Genomic DNA, 19292 nt, shown 5'->3' on the forward strand with positions numbered 1-19292 from the left:
AATGAACATCTCACTCATATTTTTAGTATTTTAATTTAGTATTGAACATTTTTCTTTTTAATATATGAACATTTAGTTGTATGAATATATTAATATGTTGAACAATTTAATTTATTTTATATATAATATTCAATTTTAGTTCATATTATTTCATTATCTATTTAAAACTAATTTTTATCATAATCCCATTTTATTATAATCAAAAATAAAAAAAAATTGTACACATTTTTGGCGGTTTTAGAAACCTCTATTAGTACCAAAATTTTTACCAAACCCTGATTAGTTTCTGCAGTTTCTTCTAATCCCGGTTAGTTTCTACGATTTCACCTGCTAATATCGACAATTTTCTCAAAACCTCTTAAAATTGCGGCGGTTTATCAAAAAACTGTCAATTTTTACTTAGTGATGTAGTTTTTTCTAACAATTTTCCTAATTGCAGGTAACATACTTTTCGGAAGTTAAAACTATTGAAAACAAAAAATAACTCCGAAAAAGTTGTAGATTTTGTAGTGATTATATAAAAAAAAAAATTTAGTGTACAAGTTAAAAAGTTTGATTTGGTAATTATATTAGACCAAGAAAACCGGTGAGAACATAATTCATTATCGTTAATTTTATTGAGAGTTAAAATAAAAGATTAATTATTCGAATCGTCCAAATGATTGATTTGAATTATTGAATTTATAATTCAATCAGATTCAGAACCTGCAATTTATAGCAATAATTAATGAAAATAAAATTAGCAAATGCATTAGCTATACATACTAACTATGGAATTATTTAATGGCTAGATACCTACTCAATAGTAACAATGTCTATACTCAAATCTATATTCATGACAACATATTCTTTAAGATATTTAACTTCATTCTCCAAGACCGAGGATGCAACTTATAACCATCTTCTTACAATCATCTTTCTTATACAAATTTAGTCCATGAATAAGATACAATAAACTTATTTCACCAAAATTATGATTAAATTTTTTTCTAAAAATATGTAAATCACATTATAAATAAATCGATAAGAAATAAATATTTTGAATCGATAAATTATATATTTAAGTAATAAATAATTTATAAAGTTAAATATATTTTTAGTCTTTTTAATTTTTATATAAAATTAAATTTCATTTAAAAACTTTATTAATAAGTGGATGTAATTCTCATAATTAAATGATATTAAAAATATGTTGATATGGTAAATATGTGTATCTACATGTGTTTACATGTGAGTATATTATTTATCATATCATAAATCTTTAATATTATTTGGTTTGGAAGAATACATTGATTAAGTTTAAAAATATAAATAATTTAATGTTTAAAATAGGAATGAAATCTAATTTTGGATTAAAGTTAAAGAACTAAAATCATATGTATCCTTAACTTATATTATTACATTTAATAGTTGTAATTATTCCTTATTTATTTTAGAAAATATTACAAATCAAATTAGAAACAATATTTAAAAAAATTAAGTTAAACTATTGATAGTAAATATTCATTGTTTATTTTTAAAATATTAAAATTCAAATGAGAAATAAAAGTATTGAAGATGATATATTGAAAAATAACAAGATAAACATATGATTTTAAACATATACAAGATAATATATACATAAGAAAAATAAAAGTGGGCGTGGGTGAAATTAGAACCCTCTTATTTTGGTCCCATCAAATTTTTAATTGCGCTTTCTGATGTTCAACACATAATTAGAACCATTCGAAAGCCCATGTTCAACACATAATTATCGTTAGCCCTTATGACGTGGCTTCCGAAATCATAGCTACAGAAGTTGTTCTTCTATTTCACCTCCAAACTCATTTTATCTTGCTTTAAATCTCATCTTATGTTTTGTATGTGAGTAGAAGGTCTTTTGATTGAAGCTTAAAATGAGTGAAAAACTCATCACATATATAATATTTTCAAAGTTATATGTGCAGCCACTTGGCTTAACTTTTTGGGAATAGGAGGAATTTGGCTCTCAATTTTTTTAATATATATAAAAATTAATATAAAAATAAAAATATTATTTTTAATTATAGTATGTTTGATTATTTTGAAATTATCAATACTTATAAATAAAATTTTCACATTCCAAAATATTTTTTAAGATTCATCATTGCATACATGAGTTGTATTTAACTCCACATTGTGTTAGTGCATAATTGATGACAAATCTGAAGTCAAGAGACCAACCACGAGAGTGATGGTCAAACACATATAAGAAGAATAAACTTCATTTGAAATAGGTGTGCCTAAATCTTATTCTCTTTGGCCATTAATTAATTGGTGCACTTATTAGAGTATGTTTCTTTTGGATCTTGTATTATGGACCAAGTAATGTAGGATCTTAAGCCTTGTACTTGGGCTTTGTTTGGGCTTGAGCCTAGTTTTGGTAGTTTTGGGCTAGGGTTGTGAGAAAGGAGTGTGTTTCACCAATTAAGGTTAAATTGGGCCCTAAATCACCCTAAAAGGCAAAAGCTTGCTCTCCAAGGTAGGGTGAAGCTCCTTTGTCTATATCATGCATTAGGAAAGCATGACCTTGGCACTTGGCAAGTCACTCATGATTGAATGATCATTGTGGTCCCCTTTTGTGTTTGTCTCCTAAGGTTTTACTCTCTTATTTTGTGATACACCTTTTTTCTTGGGCTATAAGTGGAAGCTCTTTCCATTGTAAAAATCACTTTTGAGATTAGTAAATACATACTGCCAAAATTGTGTCATTATACTTATCACCAAAAGTCACCTAGGCTAGAACTCACCTTTAGGTTTTCTTTAGCCACCATTCCTTAAGAGTTGGTCTAACCTCTCTTGAGACCACCCAAACATCATCATAAACGATCCTACATCGAGCCATCTTTTTCCATTTCATATAACTTCTACACTTTGGAGCCTCTTTTCTTGCATTGTGCATCATAGCTTGAAGGAGGAGCCATCAATGACTCATATGTCGAACTTAGGACTAATAGATGTTTTATTTGGTGGATCTAGCCAACATTGTTGTATTTGTTTAACATTGTGCTAGTTGAGATAATCAACTTGTTTGATTCTTCTTCATCCTCATCATATGTTGGACCTAAGTAAGGGATGTAGAGACTCATGTCCTTTGTAGCTTGCGTTGACTACTATGTTACTTGTTGCCCACCCACTGCCCTATTTGACCCTAGTTGGGGGAAGTTGATGATTGCATGAATAAGAATGGTCTTTATTATTTTAAATAGAATAATATTGTTTTTTATAAAGTAGAATTTACTTTGATTATAATTTTAAATTAAAATTTACTTTCATTGAATTTCCTTTCATTGTAAAATAGGTGTAAATAATAAATTTGTATTTGAGCCTATTAAGTAAGTCCAATAAATGTAGGGGTATGGACATTGGAAGACAAGGTAACAAGGAGAAAATTGAAGATATCAAGCACAATTGGAGCCCATTAAAATTTTGTCCAACAAGGAATACAAGCAAAAGAAGGAGTGAGCTATATATGGAAGGTGTGACACCAATTCATATGAAACATGATGTAAGTGTTACTAAGTGAATACCAATTAAAAGATTAACCAAATTTATCTAAGAAGATGATCTAATGATAATAAAATTCAAGTAATATTGAAATTTAAAAGATAAAAGATTAATGTTAGATTTCAATTACTATTACTTTAATATTTGTTCATTGTATGTTTTTGATCATGGTGTATTATAATTTTTATTAGTGTATAAAAAAATTTTCATTAGAATTTAAAAAATAGAAGTAAAGAGACATTTAAAACATCTTTTAATTTGAATATATTTGTTTTTCTTTTATATTTTTCAAAATATTTTTAAATTTTATCAACTAGTATTCATTAATATTTGCAAATTTAATAAATGCTTTGGTTTTCATGAAATTTTATTTGGTACTTTAATTTGAAATGCATATAATTATAATTTCTTTTTAAATATTTGATATTAAAGAAACAATAATATCATCCTTTTGATATTGAATAATTGATACTATTTTGTTTTCTTAATTTTTTATTATTTTATAAAAATAAATTAATATTGAAATAGTAAGAGAATGGATACACATACAGGTTAGGATCAATCACCGTGCGTCTGAGGTATTATGCGTTTTGGAGTTTGTGCTCCTTCACGATTTTGTCCTTAAATAGTGCTTTGGAAAGGAAGGAGCGGAAGGAATATTTAAACTGTCTTCGGTCTCGACTCCTATGTGATATGAGAACCCATGGTGGATATCAATGTTTTGATCCCAAGTTCATCAAGTAATATTGCTAGGGTCAACCACCACGCATATGAAGTATTATCCTAGAGTATGTGCTCCATCACAATTTTATTCTTAAAGGACGCTTCAAAGGGTGGAAGGAGGAATGAGTATTCAAACTTTCTTAGGCCTCGACTCCTAAGTGATGTGAATCTATTGGGTGTGCTAGTAACATAAGTCTATCAGTTGAGGTCCAAGGGGAATGACTAATCATCCCTAATAGAGGGCTCAACGTGGAACCGATAACGAGGTTCTAAGACAAATCATTAGTCCCTTAAGCCTTCCATTGACAATGACTAGTCATTCCCCTTGACAATGACTAGTCATTCCCCTTAGATCTTGATTGGGGACTTACGTTCCTATTACACCCAATATTGTTTTCTCCTTCCATCATTCAAGATGTCTTTTAAAGACCAAACCATGATAGAACCCTAGTCTCCAAAATGGACAATACTTCAAAAATGTGATAATTAATCCTAACAATGTCACTCGACCAACTTAATTGAAACAATATATATTCATAAATTAAATTCTAAATTAGAAATATTTATTAATTCTTTCTCACAACTCCTTTTGGTGAAATAACTCAAATTATTCATTTAATAGATTACAGTAAGTAACAATAACAAATGAACGATGGTTACATCAAGATGAAAATGACCAATAAAATAATTGTACTGAATCTAATAACTATTAAATCGTTTTCTTTAATTCAAATTGAATTTCTCAAGGCTATTTAACATTGCATTATTTGGCTTTGGCTCTATCATTGAACTTTTGGATATTGTGTTAAAAAAGTGGAAATTTGTGGTTTATGTATTTTTAATATTTAAAAGGTTTCTTTATTTAATTATTGTAAAATAATAAAAGTATATTTGATTATTTAAATTATAACAGAACCAATTTAATTTTACAATTTCTCATAAAATTTTCAGAGAAAAATCTTCATGGGAAACTGTAGAGCATATATATGTTGGAATTTAAGAGTATTAGAAACAATTTTCAGATTCATGAAGAGTTACAACCATTCATGAAAAGTTACAATCAATAAATGTAACTAATCAGAATCTGGTATCTCTTGAATTTGAAATATGTCTGATCAACATCTATATAAAGAGATCTTGTGCTCTATTGAAAGGAGAGACTATTTTCTCTTCATTATATCATTCAGTTAACACACAAATCAATTTGTGAGAATTTTATTCTTGTTTGACGTTAATACTAAGAGTGAGTATTATCGTTGTATTTATTCTTTGTATCTCAAAAGCAGATTTTGTGATCCCCTTCACTCTTATAAGGGACGAAATATTGCTTTTACGAAAGTGTGTATTCAGGCCTAAAAGATTATATCAAGTCTACATTGTTGTTCATCTTGTTTCCCTAAGTTCTTGGAAAATTGTTCCAACAGTCTGAAAGCAATATCTTTTCTAAGAAGACAACAATTAGTGAGATGTGTGCAAACTTTCACAAATTAGACAAGTTTGAAGGCGTTGGTTTCCGACGATGGCAAAAGAAGATGCATTTCCTTCTCTCGGCTCTAAACGTGACATATGTTCTAAGTTCTCCCAAACCCAAAGGAAGCAAAAACGTGACATTGGAGGAACAACGAAAAAGGAACAAATGGGAGAATGATGATTATGTCTGTCGTATATATCAATATGTGGATTCTGCAAAAGAACTTTGGGATCAACTTGAAAGCAAATACATTTATAAAGATGCATCAAGCAAGAAATTCCTGGTTAGTAATTTTAATAATTACAAAATGATTGATGCTAGACTAATAATGGAACAATTTCATGAAATCCAAAGAATCCTAGAAAGTTTCAAGCAACATAATATTGCAATGAATGAGACATTCATTGTTTCTTCTATAATTGACAAACTACCACCAAATTGGAAAGATGTTAGAAATTCAACAATTATGAATGCTCTCTTGTTTCAACACTTATGGACCCTAGTTTAAAGATATTACCTAATGGTGGTAAAGCAGTTTCACAACTGGAATATGCAAGGGTAATAGGATGTTTAATGTATGCAATGACAAGTACAAGGCCATATATTGCTTTTGCGGTAAGCAAATTGAGTAGATATATTAGTAACCCTAGTCAATCACATTGACAAGCAGTACGTCGAGTACTTAAGTATTTAAAGAAAACTATTAATTATGGATTAATATATAGTGGTTATCCTTCAGTTTTAGAAGGATATTTTGATGCAAGTTGGATTACAAATGCAACAGATTACTCTTCAACTAGTGGTTGGATTTTCCTCCTTGGGGGAGGTGCAGTTTCTTGGTCGTCCAAGAAACAAACTTGCATTACAAATTTCACTATTGCTTCAGAGTTTATAGCTCTAGCCTTGACAGGAAAGGAAGCTGAATGGTTGAAGAATCTCATGTTCGAAATACCATTGTTACCAAAACCAATATCACCAATAGTAATACATTGTAACAATGTTGCAACATTGGCAAAGACTTATAGTCAAGTATACAATGACAAATCAAGACATATTGGTGTGAGACATAGTTATGTCCAAGGACTCATTAAAGATGAAATTATTACAGTAGATTTAGTACGAACAAAGTTTAATTTGACTGATGGATTTACTAAGGCATTGGCTAAAGATTCCATTTCCAGAATGACAAATGGAATAGGAATGGAGCCCACGATTAATCACAAGTAAGGGAATCTTAACTTAACGCTTAATATGACATTAAGTCTTAAATTCAATAAGATTAAATCTCTTAATTGATGATTGAAAGCACAAATTATTATTTCAAGAGTGCTTTAGATCTGTGATGCTTAGGAGGTTGACTAATTCTTAATTGATTTTTTGAATTTATGTTTTGTCACAAAACATGTTTACCTAAGAAATCAACCTATGTAAGTGCAAAGTTTGGCCGCTTCAAGAAGTCAATAGGGCATGACTTTGTTGCACTTATGAATAGATATGGATGTATGGCCCTATTGTGTCAAGTATAACAAGAATATGTAATTTATCTTATATGTAGAGTATCTTCAAGACTTCATTATGTATTATGTTGGTTTAATCGTTTCAACACCAATAAAATACGAATTCCTAAAATGTGTATTCTACTAAGTGAAAGTTCAAGTCTATGTACACTTTCATTTATGTGTAAGATTGCAATTGTTAAATTGATGTTTGTGTTAAGTAATTATACAATACTCTCAAATGGTGGAAGATTGTTTGAACTTAAGAGAATTAGAGACAATTTTCAGATCCATGAAGAGTTACAATTATTCATGAAGAGTTACAACCATTCATGAAAAGTTCCAATCAAGAAATGTAACTAATCAGAATCTGGTATCTCTTGAATTTGAAAGATGCCTGATCAACATCTATATAAAGGGATCATGTGCTCTATTGAAAAGAGAGACTTTTCCTCTTCATTCTGTCATTTACTTAACACACAAATCAATTTGTGAAAATTTTGTTCTTTTATGACGTTAATACTAAAAGTGAATATTATCGTTGTATTTCTTCTTTGTATCTTAAAAGCAGATTTCGTGATCTCCTACACTCTTATAAGGGACGAAATATTGCTTTTAGAAAAATGTGCATTTACGCTTAGAAGATTATATCAAGTTTACATTGTTGTTTATCTTGTTTCCCTAAGTTCTTGGAAAATTGTTCTGCAAGAAAAAATTGAAGTGTTATGCATGAGCAATATCAATTTGGTGTATATATAGTAGACTGATTCACTTAACTCAATATAAATAATACTTTTTATTTATAAGTCTGCTGAATTATTATTGTATATTATTGATAATAAAAGAGTCAAGTTTATAAATTTATGAAAAATAAATTTGTCTAATTTTAGAAAAGTTATTGTAATTAAATAAGAAACAAATTAATTATCATCACGATCGACGTATTCGACTTTAAAAATAGGTTTATACAATGCAAACAATTAAGTAATATTTGACTATAAAATCTAGTTTATCTATTTTAATATCTTTTTGATGCTTTGAATGATACTAATTTTAGTTTTTATAATTTATAGTTTGTTTTTTATAGATTTATTTGTCACTGAGTTTCTTATAGCTTACTGAAGATGTCAGGCCTCATAAAAATGCACCCAAAACCCCTCCTGTCAGAGTCATTAAAACGCACCCAAAACCTTCTACGCGGACGCCATGTGTCAAGTAACTAGGATTCTGAAATCAGATAGTGGAAGGCAGGTGTCGGCAGGAGAGCGGACGCTCGTTTGGACGTGGGAAGAAAATGATTGTTTCTGAAACTGCCATCCCACTCTCCTCTGCATGCACCCTCTTTCCCAAACTCTGAACTTTTCATTTTCTCCTCCTTCTCACTAGAAACTCTACCTTCTCTCTAAGAAATCTCACCAATTCTCTCCTCCGATCATCATTCAGGCACCGTAGAAGCATCATCGGCGTCCTGAGCTTCATTTTAAACCTAACCATTTCAAGTTCTGAACTAGTAAGTTCACTCGTATTCTAGCCGTTCGTTCTCTGATACATGCCACTCAAGTTTTGGTTGCATGCTGATATCTTGTCTGATCCACTTTTGGTTGTTTTGCTGTTAATTAGTTTAAGAGTTGTGGAACGTAAGGGTAGGAGAGATTTTTAGTCAGACCAACCATACTCTGCCTCTAGGACGATCGTTCACAGTAGAGGTAATGGAAGCTTATTAATTTAATTTACATGATTATGTGCTGTATGAACGTTCGTTGACTAGATGATTTGATATGAAAAATGATTGAGTTATGTTATGATGCATGAAATGTATGAAATCTCTATGTTTGGATGGTATGAAATATGAAATGTGCTATGATATGAATGTATAAAGTTAAGAGATTATATGCTGCGAAATGAATTTAAATGTAAATGAATTCTGAATATGAAATTCCCCTATGATATTGAACGTTCGGCATTGAACGGTCCTTGACCGTTCGATGTTTCTAGTAAACTCCTTTGAAATTGAATTCTTTCATTTGGGAAGAATTATAGTTGAGGACGAGCGCCTTCTTGTAATAGTGCTATGTTTGAGGGTTCGGCCAAACGTAGATGTACCTGAGTGTTACGTGAGGAACTGAAAATCTTGTAAACATGTATTTGTATATTTAGTTATTCTTCAACACTGTCTCCAACGTGTCTTATCATAATTATTATTATTAATGTTTCTATTATATGTTTAAATTAGTGATAGGTCTCAACCCAAGCTCTCGTAATGAGTGGCGCTCGGTCTTATACCGAACGATCGTACTCGTTTTAATTTTTCAATCTTAATGAAACCACGTTGGTCCAAATTCAGTAGAATCTCCTTTACCGTGCTCAGTCCTTGACCGGCACTTGGTCTCTCTCTCTCTCTCTCTCTCTATATATATATATATATATATATATATATATATATATATATATATATATATATATATATATATATATATATATATATATATATATATATATATATATATATATATATATATATATATATATATATGAATTATTCTACGTATGGTTCTTTAAAAGTCTTGGCACGCCTACCTTCATTGTCTCCGACCTAGAGTCCCCGTACCTGATGGATTCCTTGAGTGTTGGTTTTAGTTCACGAGAGTCAGTTCATTTAACTGATTCCTGTGTTAAGTAACGTTCGTCATATATTGTATAATTGTTCTCGATTTATTTTTAAATCTAGAAGTAACCCCTTTCGGTCTTATTCTATTCTGGAATGGGAGATTTCTCGGTCTCGTTCCTATCGTTCGTCCTCGTTCAGAAGAGGGCTGAACGTTCGGTATTTGATGTCATTAGAAATTGTGATAAAGATGACACTAAAGTGAGAATTATAAAAGATGAAGAGTATATGAGATGAATGAAAGGTTGTGGATTTTGAACAAGCGTTCCGGGGAGGAACGACTCATGATTGAATATTGAAAGTTGTAAAGTATGACTGTGGTAATGCTAAGCTGTCGATTCATCCTGATGTTCCGTGAGTACTCGTCCTCACGTAGAGGAGAGTAGGTCATGCGTGGAAACGACAGGAGGTCTTAGTCCTTAGGGGTACTTTGGACAGATAGGACTAACCTCGGGTGGCAGCTGATGGGAGTATTCCAGTTACTACATCACCCGGGTGCACGAACGTCGTAGCTACACAGATTTCATACAGTCCGGACGGTCGGTCTAGTAGTAGGCCTTGCTTGAAACGTATTGTTAACTTTATCTGTATGTTGATGGTATAAATTGTATGATTTGTAACTGAATTAAATTACATAAGCTTACCCTGTGTTTTCCTTGTGTTGTCTCGTCTTGTACGTTCGTCTTGTCATTGCAATGATCATCCGTGTGGATGTGAGCAGAAGGAGACACGCTACTGGAAGAGGCGCTGGAAGAAGGAAATTTGGAGGAAGAGAACCTCGTCGACATTGAAGTTAAGGCCGAACCGTAGTACGTTCGGTTAGTAGTATAATCTAGTTAGTGTAAGGTGTCGTTAGATCACATTTCCTTTTGATAGGAATGACCGTTCGGTAATCCCTTTTGTAAACCGTTCGGTCAGTTTTGTATTGATGTATAGTTAAATTTGAACTCTTACTGTTTATGTCGTTCGGTCAGAACCGCACGTTTTCTTGAATGTAAGACTGAACTGATATATTACTAATTATAATTATTTCTATTATATAATTTATTGCTGTATTTTTGGGATGTTACAGAAGACATATGTATAAAAGATTTTATGCGAAATATTATTTGTGCTATCTTATTTTTACATCCATGGTCAACTTCTCAACTATATAAATTTATGATAAAAGTGTTATGTGAACGGTTTGAGTTGAATACGAATAATGTTTATATTCTGTTTGAATTGCAACCAAAAAATTTATTTGTTTTCTGTTATTCGTTAAATATATGTATAAAATATATTCGTGAATATTTTAAATTTTGTATATATATATATATATGTACAAATATTTTTTAAAAAATATTTTATAAATTTTAAAATAAAATATAAATATAAATATAAAAAATATAGAATATAATATAATATATTATAAATTAAATACAAACTAAAATTTAATTTAATTTAATAATATATAAATTAATTTTAATTTTAATATAATTAAATTAATGAAATATAAATTAAATTTTAATTTTAATTTTTTTGTAAATAATGGATAACATATTCCCGTTTATAAAAATGCTACCTACGTAGTAAATATCTGCATACCAACTACCTTCGTGAATACTACTTTTGACATTTTTAATATTTGTTAAATGGCCAAATACTTTTTCTATACTATACACACACACACACACATATATATATATATATATATATATATATATATATATATATATATATATATATATATATATATATATATATATATATATATATATATATATATATATATATATATATATATATATTATACATGGTTAAACTAAGTCAAAAGTGCAAACAACAATCACATAAAGGGATGTCATAATTATATATAAAGTGTACTTATGCATATCTAATGTTTGATTCGTTTATTATATTAATTTATAATTAATTGAAAAAAAAAGCTACTTGTTCTTATAGACGTTGGCTAGCTACGATCTTCACCATCATTACCTTATTAAAGGAAAGGATCGTATTATATAATATCATTTAAATGTTATACCTAAAATGATTGCGTGTGTGAAATTATGGGGAGTAGTTGGTAGTTCAATGTCTATAATAATTGGACGTATAGACTTATAAAAGATAAGAAAAATGTTCACTGTATATGCTACTTTTTGGCACAATTTCTGTAGTAAATTGTCCCCAGAAAAAGAAATATTATACAAGTATTAAAATGAGTTTACATGTAAATACTAGACAATGGGATTTAAATAATTTTATAATATTAAAATATAAGGTGTTTGAGTGTTATTTTTTTTTTGAGTTGGATATGTTTTTATCTTTTAATTTTCAAGTAAAAATTAAAATTAGTTTAATTTAGTTTTTGAACTTTATAAATATGTGAATTTATTTTTTTAACTAAATTTTATTAGATTTATTTGACATTTTAAACATATTTTATATAGCATTTTGAGTTGTTTACACTATTTGACACATTTTTACATTAATACTAGTTGAGAAATACATTTGAAATGTCAAATTGATATGTCATAAAATTTGGTTATAATGACCAAATTTACGTAATTCTAAAAATGAAAGACTAAATTAGTCCAAAATTTCAAAGAGGGACTAATTTTAATTTCACTTAAAGTTAGGGAGCCAAAAATATATTTAAGTATTTTTTAATATAACTTTTTGAAATAAGGGAATGCACTTTGAAAAACAAAATGTATTTGTAACAGTTGATTAAAGCTACTATTTAAAACATAATAAAAAAATTAATAAAATCTATAAAATTATTATAATCACAATTATAAAAATTTTAATATATCAATATTTACATTTTTTTAATGAAATGTGTTGATTTTTTAGTAGATATTCACCATAGTTCCACATTGAATAATATGAAAAAGAGATAAGAACACTAGTACAAAAACATCGTTTAAAGTCATTGTTTTTCGGTCTTTCACGTTGAATTCGAAATCGACGTCATATTGGGAGACGTTAAATAGACGTCGAACATAGAACAATTCAACGTTAATAAATTAACGTCGAATTTTGTCAATATTCGACGTTAATAAATTATTTTTTTATTTTTTTAAATTAATTGTGATCCTTTCTTACAACTCTATGAGACCTGAAAATAAGGAAAGCAACAAATTTTAGTTTTTGATATTTTATAAAGCATGAACTATGAACGTGTAGTGCAATATTAACAACAAACAATAACAAATAACAAATAAGTACAACCAAACAATAACAAATAACAAATAAGTACAACCAAACAATAACAACAACAAACAGGTTCAACCAAACAAAAACAACAAACAAGTTAAATAAAAAAATAAGTTCAACAAAATAAGTTCTTCAAAACGAAAACGAAACTAACCTTCAAAAGTGGGTTCGTCGAAATAAAGTATTGCCACCACTGAGAGAGAAAACACAATGCGTCTATGAAGGACAAGAACACGAAAATAATCGATCAAAACAAATGAAAATCATACCTAAAGTAGTTAATTAACATGCATTTGTAACAAATGAAAGAAAGATTACATGTGATGGTCGTTAAACTTCGTTACAGAAAAGTTTGAGCAGAGAAGAGAGTATTGCGTGCTACGATAAAGTGAATGAATTTTCAATCGCTTAAATTTTTATTCAATTCACTAACCTTTTAACGTCTAACGTTGGAGCATTCGATGTTTTATATCCTTTTGACGTCTGATTCTAGGGGAATTCGACGTCATATATAAATTTTTACCGTTGCGCCAAATATGTTCACAAAATTTATCCAATATAACAAATTGACGTTGAATTACAATTCTAAATGACGTCTAAGAATTGCATTTATTTACAAAAATGTCACCGGTCATTTTTAATGTTGGTTATTCAGTAGTTTGACGTTGAACGCGTGATGTTATACACTGTTTTTGCGTGGAAGAAAAATAGTATAAAAAAAAATTAAGAACTACTTTTGGAGTTGTAACTACAACTCACTAAGTCTCTTTAATCTATGGTTTGTAATAGAAAGTTTGAGGTGTTTGTAGTTTTGTCTAAAAAAAATTGTCCATTTTTTAAAAAAATTATGTTGAATAATAATATTTTTTTTCTAAGTACAGTGGATGTATGTCTTAAAATGTTGAACTATTGTTTGTTTTAATTTATATTTTTACTCTTATTTTTATGTGTACTTCTGTTAAAAAAAATAATTTTTTTATTGTGTAATTCCCAACAAATTAAAAAAAAAACATATTATACATATGTATATATTTAACATTGTACTTTTACTAAAAGTACCTATGATGTCAAATTTATAAAAGAATCAATAATTTGAAAAAACAAACACGTCCATAATGATAAAGTAAGTAGTTAATGTTTTTTAAGAAGACCTTTGATACTCTATACTTGTGGTATTATTAAAGTTGTACGATAATAATTAAGTAATTGACTTTTATAGAAAAATGTATAGCATTAGTATTATACATGTAAAACTACAAATAATACATGTAGATGCTCATCTAAGAATTAGAGAAAATAAAAAAGTCTGTGATTTTGTGACAACATAGTGTTATGTGGAGATTAGTTTCTTAAAAGTGTTTAAGAAGTTTATGACTATACAAAATTCATTATACTACCAATCTTTCCAACACCATACCCCATTCTCCACGAGTATATGTTCACAATATATCATTGCGTTTTTTCCCCTTTTGTATTCTTTCTTAATTTATCTTTTATGTGAGTGGGTAACCAAATACTATATCGTCCTTTCCGAAAAGACAAGAAAAAGAAAAGGAAAAATGGTTTTTTCTGTTTTGGTCAAAAAGGAAAAAATATGTTTAGCTACAAGAGAAAAAAGATTATCATGTACACACGTACGCCCCTCTTAAGAGACCAAATTTTGTTAGACTCATCAAAAGGGTTCAAACACATGGAAATCAATGCTCACTACAAAAGGGTCAATGTTTAAAATGGAGGTTCATTATATATTTAATAATTAATTATTAGGAACCACATGTAACATTTTCATTATAAAATCATCATTATTTAACAGTGAAAGATAACATTTTGACCAAGGATTACCAAATATTCAAAAAATAAAAGACCAAATTTTAATAGTAAAGTTTTGAAATATGTAATATTCATCTTAGCTACTCCAAGGATTTAAGATATGTTTATGTAGTGTCATACCTATCACTAATGACTAACCCTAGTTATTGTCTCTGTCCTTGCCTCGAATCATTCTCTCAAATTACAGTCATAAACCAATGTATAAAATGTTTAGGCTTTGTATGTAAAAGCAAATGAATGAATTATACTATATTAAATATTTGACACCTCATGAACAATGAACTCTAGAATACTAGGCCAGAGATTCCAATGTCATGCCATCAACAAATCTTTTTCAAAGTGTTAATTAAGTAATTATATAAATCATTTTTAGTTAGGTCTCTATCAAATAAATAACTCATATAGCTTCATAGAATCAAAGCTCTTCTGCATATATATAATTAATGGCCCTACAAAATTGTAGCTTCAAAGTGTTTATTTGTAAAAGAGAATAAATCGTCGCATCATTGAACACTTTGTGTTTTTGAATTTTTGTTAGAAGTTAAACAATAATTTATATATGAAGTCATGGCGAAAAATGAATAATTTTAACAATTTCAGGAATTAATATGAGAGGTTTTTAACGTCACCAATCACTTAAATATATATAGGTTCCTTCCGCTTCCAATATTAATAATTAATATTATAATTATGTATATAAATATAAAAAAAAAAAATTATGTACAACCTAACTTTTTTATATGAAAGCCTAATCTAATTAGAAATTTGCTTCGGCACTTCAATTGTATCGAGGCTTTTTAAGTTTACTTAGTATTTATATTGATGCAAGTTTTAATAAAATAATGAATATATTGTGAATAAAATTAATATTTACTGTGTTTAATTATAACTATTTTAGTTGTATAAATATCATATAAAACTTTAATCAAGTATATAGATGATAAATAAACTAATAAATGCTGAGTAAATTTTCTTTTAATCGTTTTTTGAAAAACATATCAAGTTGGTACTTGGTTAAACAACCATTTCTAAAAACTCAAGCCTAACTAATTATTTGTTAAATAGGTTAGGCCAAGGGTCTTTTAATGAATCATCTCACTTAATTACATCCTTGCATATGTACATGGCTTGTTTACACCTTCTTGGCACTTTTTCAGCCACAAAACTTTTTTATCATCTCAAGTAATTTTGTTTATTTATTTTCGATTTCATGTCAGAAAATAATGAATTATCGTGGATTATTAAAAGAAAAATATGAGTTATTCATTATATATATAAATAGGTCCATGTGGAATACAATTCCATTTACACGAAGGCTTCTAAGTCATGACTATGATCAACTTAGACAAATTCTAACTTTATGAAGTTTCAAGTTAACCTTTCACACATACATAAACATAAACAGATGATGCTCTGTTGACCCCCCGAAAAAGAAGAAAAAAACGAAGGAAATATCTACTTCACAATACTAAGCAGCTTTGTTTTACTTTGACCATTAAAGATTAAGTTAGGCAAACGTAAAAATCATTTTACGGTCAATACTTTCCTATTTTTTCCTTTTTAAGAGCAACCAAAGCTAATAATTTTCATTATTCTTGTTTTACAGATATAATATCAAACTACTAACAATCTATATCATAGATTAACAAACAAAGTTAGCAATATTCTCTGACTTTTCCCGACACATATTTTAACTAAAATTAAAAAGATCAAAATGCAGACATTAAACAAAAGAGCAAGAGAAAGACTCCAAAACATTGCGATGTATGATAAACTAAAGAAAGAAATCGAGAACAAAAACTTGAAAAAACATTGATTTATAATAAATTTCATCTGATATATAGTGTTGACAATAATTCTCTTAAAAAATCTCTCTCCACAAATAATGGAATATCTATTTGCACCTGGTGGCTTAAGAGTGCTTACAAACAAATCTTGCACATATTATGTACTTGCATGTGTGTGTCCTGGTTGATGAGATATAGCAAATGGTTGAACACAGATGCACAAGTTCTTGAAGGGAAAGAAAGGAAAAATGGAGAGTAACAATGTCCACCGACCCATATGCATATGAAGTAATATTTCAATCAGATCAATAACGTTACACTAGCCATGCGAAAATCTCAAATGAGCTGCATGCATACACATGACTAATTAATACACATATAAAAGATCTTGTTTCTGAGTAAAGTTCTCATACCCCACCATTTTTTTTCCTTCAAACCAGTCTCCACGCATTATAGCAGATCGATGTCAAGCCAACCCACTTCAAAACAAAGCATCAGAAGCAGGCTAGAGTTGTGATGATGAGTCAGGATCACATAACTAAACAAAACTATCTCTTCAAATTAACTATATATACAAAGGGGACCATAAACAAGGCCAAAAACCGATATATAGATATAGATATAGATATAGGTATCGTTGAGATGCATGGTTGGTTTGAATTAATTCTGGTGGTGTGTCTTGTTGTGGAAGATGGAAGGGACTATGTCTTGAAGGAGGCCATATTCAGAAGGAAGATACTGGTTGTGAAGAAGAGAGTTGTTAATGTTATAGGATGAGTAAATGGAGGGAGGAGTGGAAGCAGTGGTAACGGTGGTGCTGGTGGTGGTAACGGCGTTTGTTGATTGTGTGGAGAAGAGGGTGTTGTGAAAGTGATGGTGAGGGTGGTGGTGGTGGTGGTGATGCTGATGATGCATGTGAAGGAAGAGATCTTGAGGGAAGTTTGACCCGGCTGCAAGTGGAGTTGGTGTGGCGAGCAAAGAAGGTGTGAACATTCCTGCGGCCGCATTCCCTCTCAGCGATGTGGGGACCGGATGGTTGTGCTGACCTTCATACGTTGTTATCACAGTGGTTGGGTCCTGAAATGACCTCTCCACGCGTTTCTTCACTGTGCACTTCTGTGTAGTGCACCTGTAGTAGCTCCTGCAAAATTCGTTCACCATCATCATCCATCAAAATACCTCATTTCACATCGTTTTTCACTTTACCCCATTACTGTAATGAGGTCTGGTTTGATTTTCCTTTTCTTGATTTTCATTAGGATTCAACCGGGACCAAGAATAATGTCTCTAGTATACATATAATGAGTCATATTTAGGTACATATTTCTTATTTCATCTGAAATGTAAAGATCTAAGAGATTGATGGAGCTATGATAACATCAGTGGCAAAGGGAATTTGTGTGTGGAATAATTTTATGTGGAAACTATAGCTAGGCTTGATTTTGATCTTATTTGGGTGCAGGGAAAGGGAAAGGGGTGTTCATACCTTGGATAAGGGCTATTCTTGACAGCTTTCTGTCCATATTTTCTCCATCTGTATCCATCTTCAAGGTGATCAACCTCACTCTTGGTCATGAAGGCAAACCTTGGCTCCTTCTGTTTCTTCTCTCCTTTCTTCTTATCCTTGTTCCTGTTAATTTGAAAGAAACAGATTCTAAGTTGCACCATTCAAGCATAAACAAGAGAAAAATATATAAAAGCAAGGGGTTGAGGTAGATCAGGTTAAGAAAATTAGAAAAAAGACACTCACCCTTTCTTAGAGTTTTCTCCTCCTCCTCCTCCTCCTTCTTCTGTCTTCACCTGCCTATCCTTTTTGCTCTTTCCTGAATCTTCTTCAGCCCCGGCTTCAGAAGACGAAGAAGAGATAGACGAGTTAAGAGTGGCAAGGGTTTCAGTGGCAGCAGTGGCTCCTCCTCCGTCTCCTCCTTCTGCAGGCTTGTGGTTGCCTTCAACAGATGAGAAAACCTCGGATGAGGAAGGAGAAAGGCCAAAGGAAGTTGCAAGAGAATTGTAATCCATGCCCCCTTGCAAACACTCGGTGAAGGTCATGTAGGAGGGATCAAAGGGTTGTGAGTCATAGGGTGTTGAAGCAGCAGGGATTAAGGAAGTGGAAAAGTGCTTTTGGTACATGTCAGATCCTCCTCCTACTCCTGCTGCTGCTGCTACTGTTCCGTGGTGATTGTTGTGGTCTAGGACAAGGTCCTGGTAGTAAAGTTCTTTAGGTTCAACAGACATGAAGAAGAAAGAGAAGAGAAGTAGCACAAGAAAAAGAGCAGTACTGTGTGAGGTCGCGTATGCTTGGTGGGGACTATGTAGCTTATCTCTTCAACTTAATTAATGTGTGTATTTATAAGATTATAAAAATAGGGAAATAAAAAAAGTCTTTGAGTTTGAATGGGGAGCTGCTATGGTCACTTTTAAAAGGAGGTTGACAAAATACCTTCCAATCACAAGACCACAAAGTGCTTTCTCATATGGAAACATTTTCAGTCATTGTTACTTCCATTAAGGAAACTCATCCATGCATAATATTACTTATGGAGACAGGGTGATTCTCATTCCTAACTCTACAATTATACACCAAAAAATAACAA

The 19292-nt window shown here is 30.2% G+C and overlaps 1 protein-coding gene across 1 annotated transcript; it reads right to left on the bottom strand.

Annotated features, from left to right (window-relative positions):
* Positions 1-16962: 16962 nt before the first annotated feature.
* Positions 16963-19036, bottom strand: LOC108319392 (WRKY transcription factor 71). Its single transcript, XM_017550505.2, has 3 exons — positions 18449-19036; positions 18185-18328; positions 16963-17839 (listed from the first exon to the last, which is right to left on the bottom strand). Exons 1-3 carry the CDS (start codon positions 18931-18933, stop codon positions 17359-17361), a joined length of 1110 nt encoding a protein of 369 aa, XP_017405994.1. The 5' UTR covers positions 18934-19036; the 3' UTR covers positions 16963-17358.
* Positions 19037-19292: the final 256 nt, after the last annotated feature.

Source organism: Vigna angularis, chromosome 1, assembly GCF_016808095.1.
Source record: "Vigna angularis cultivar LongXiaoDou No.4 chromosome 1, ASM1680809v1, whole genome shotgun sequence".
Classification (NCBI taxonomy): Eukaryota; Viridiplantae; Streptophyta; class Magnoliopsida; order Fabales; family Fabaceae; genus Vigna; species Vigna angularis.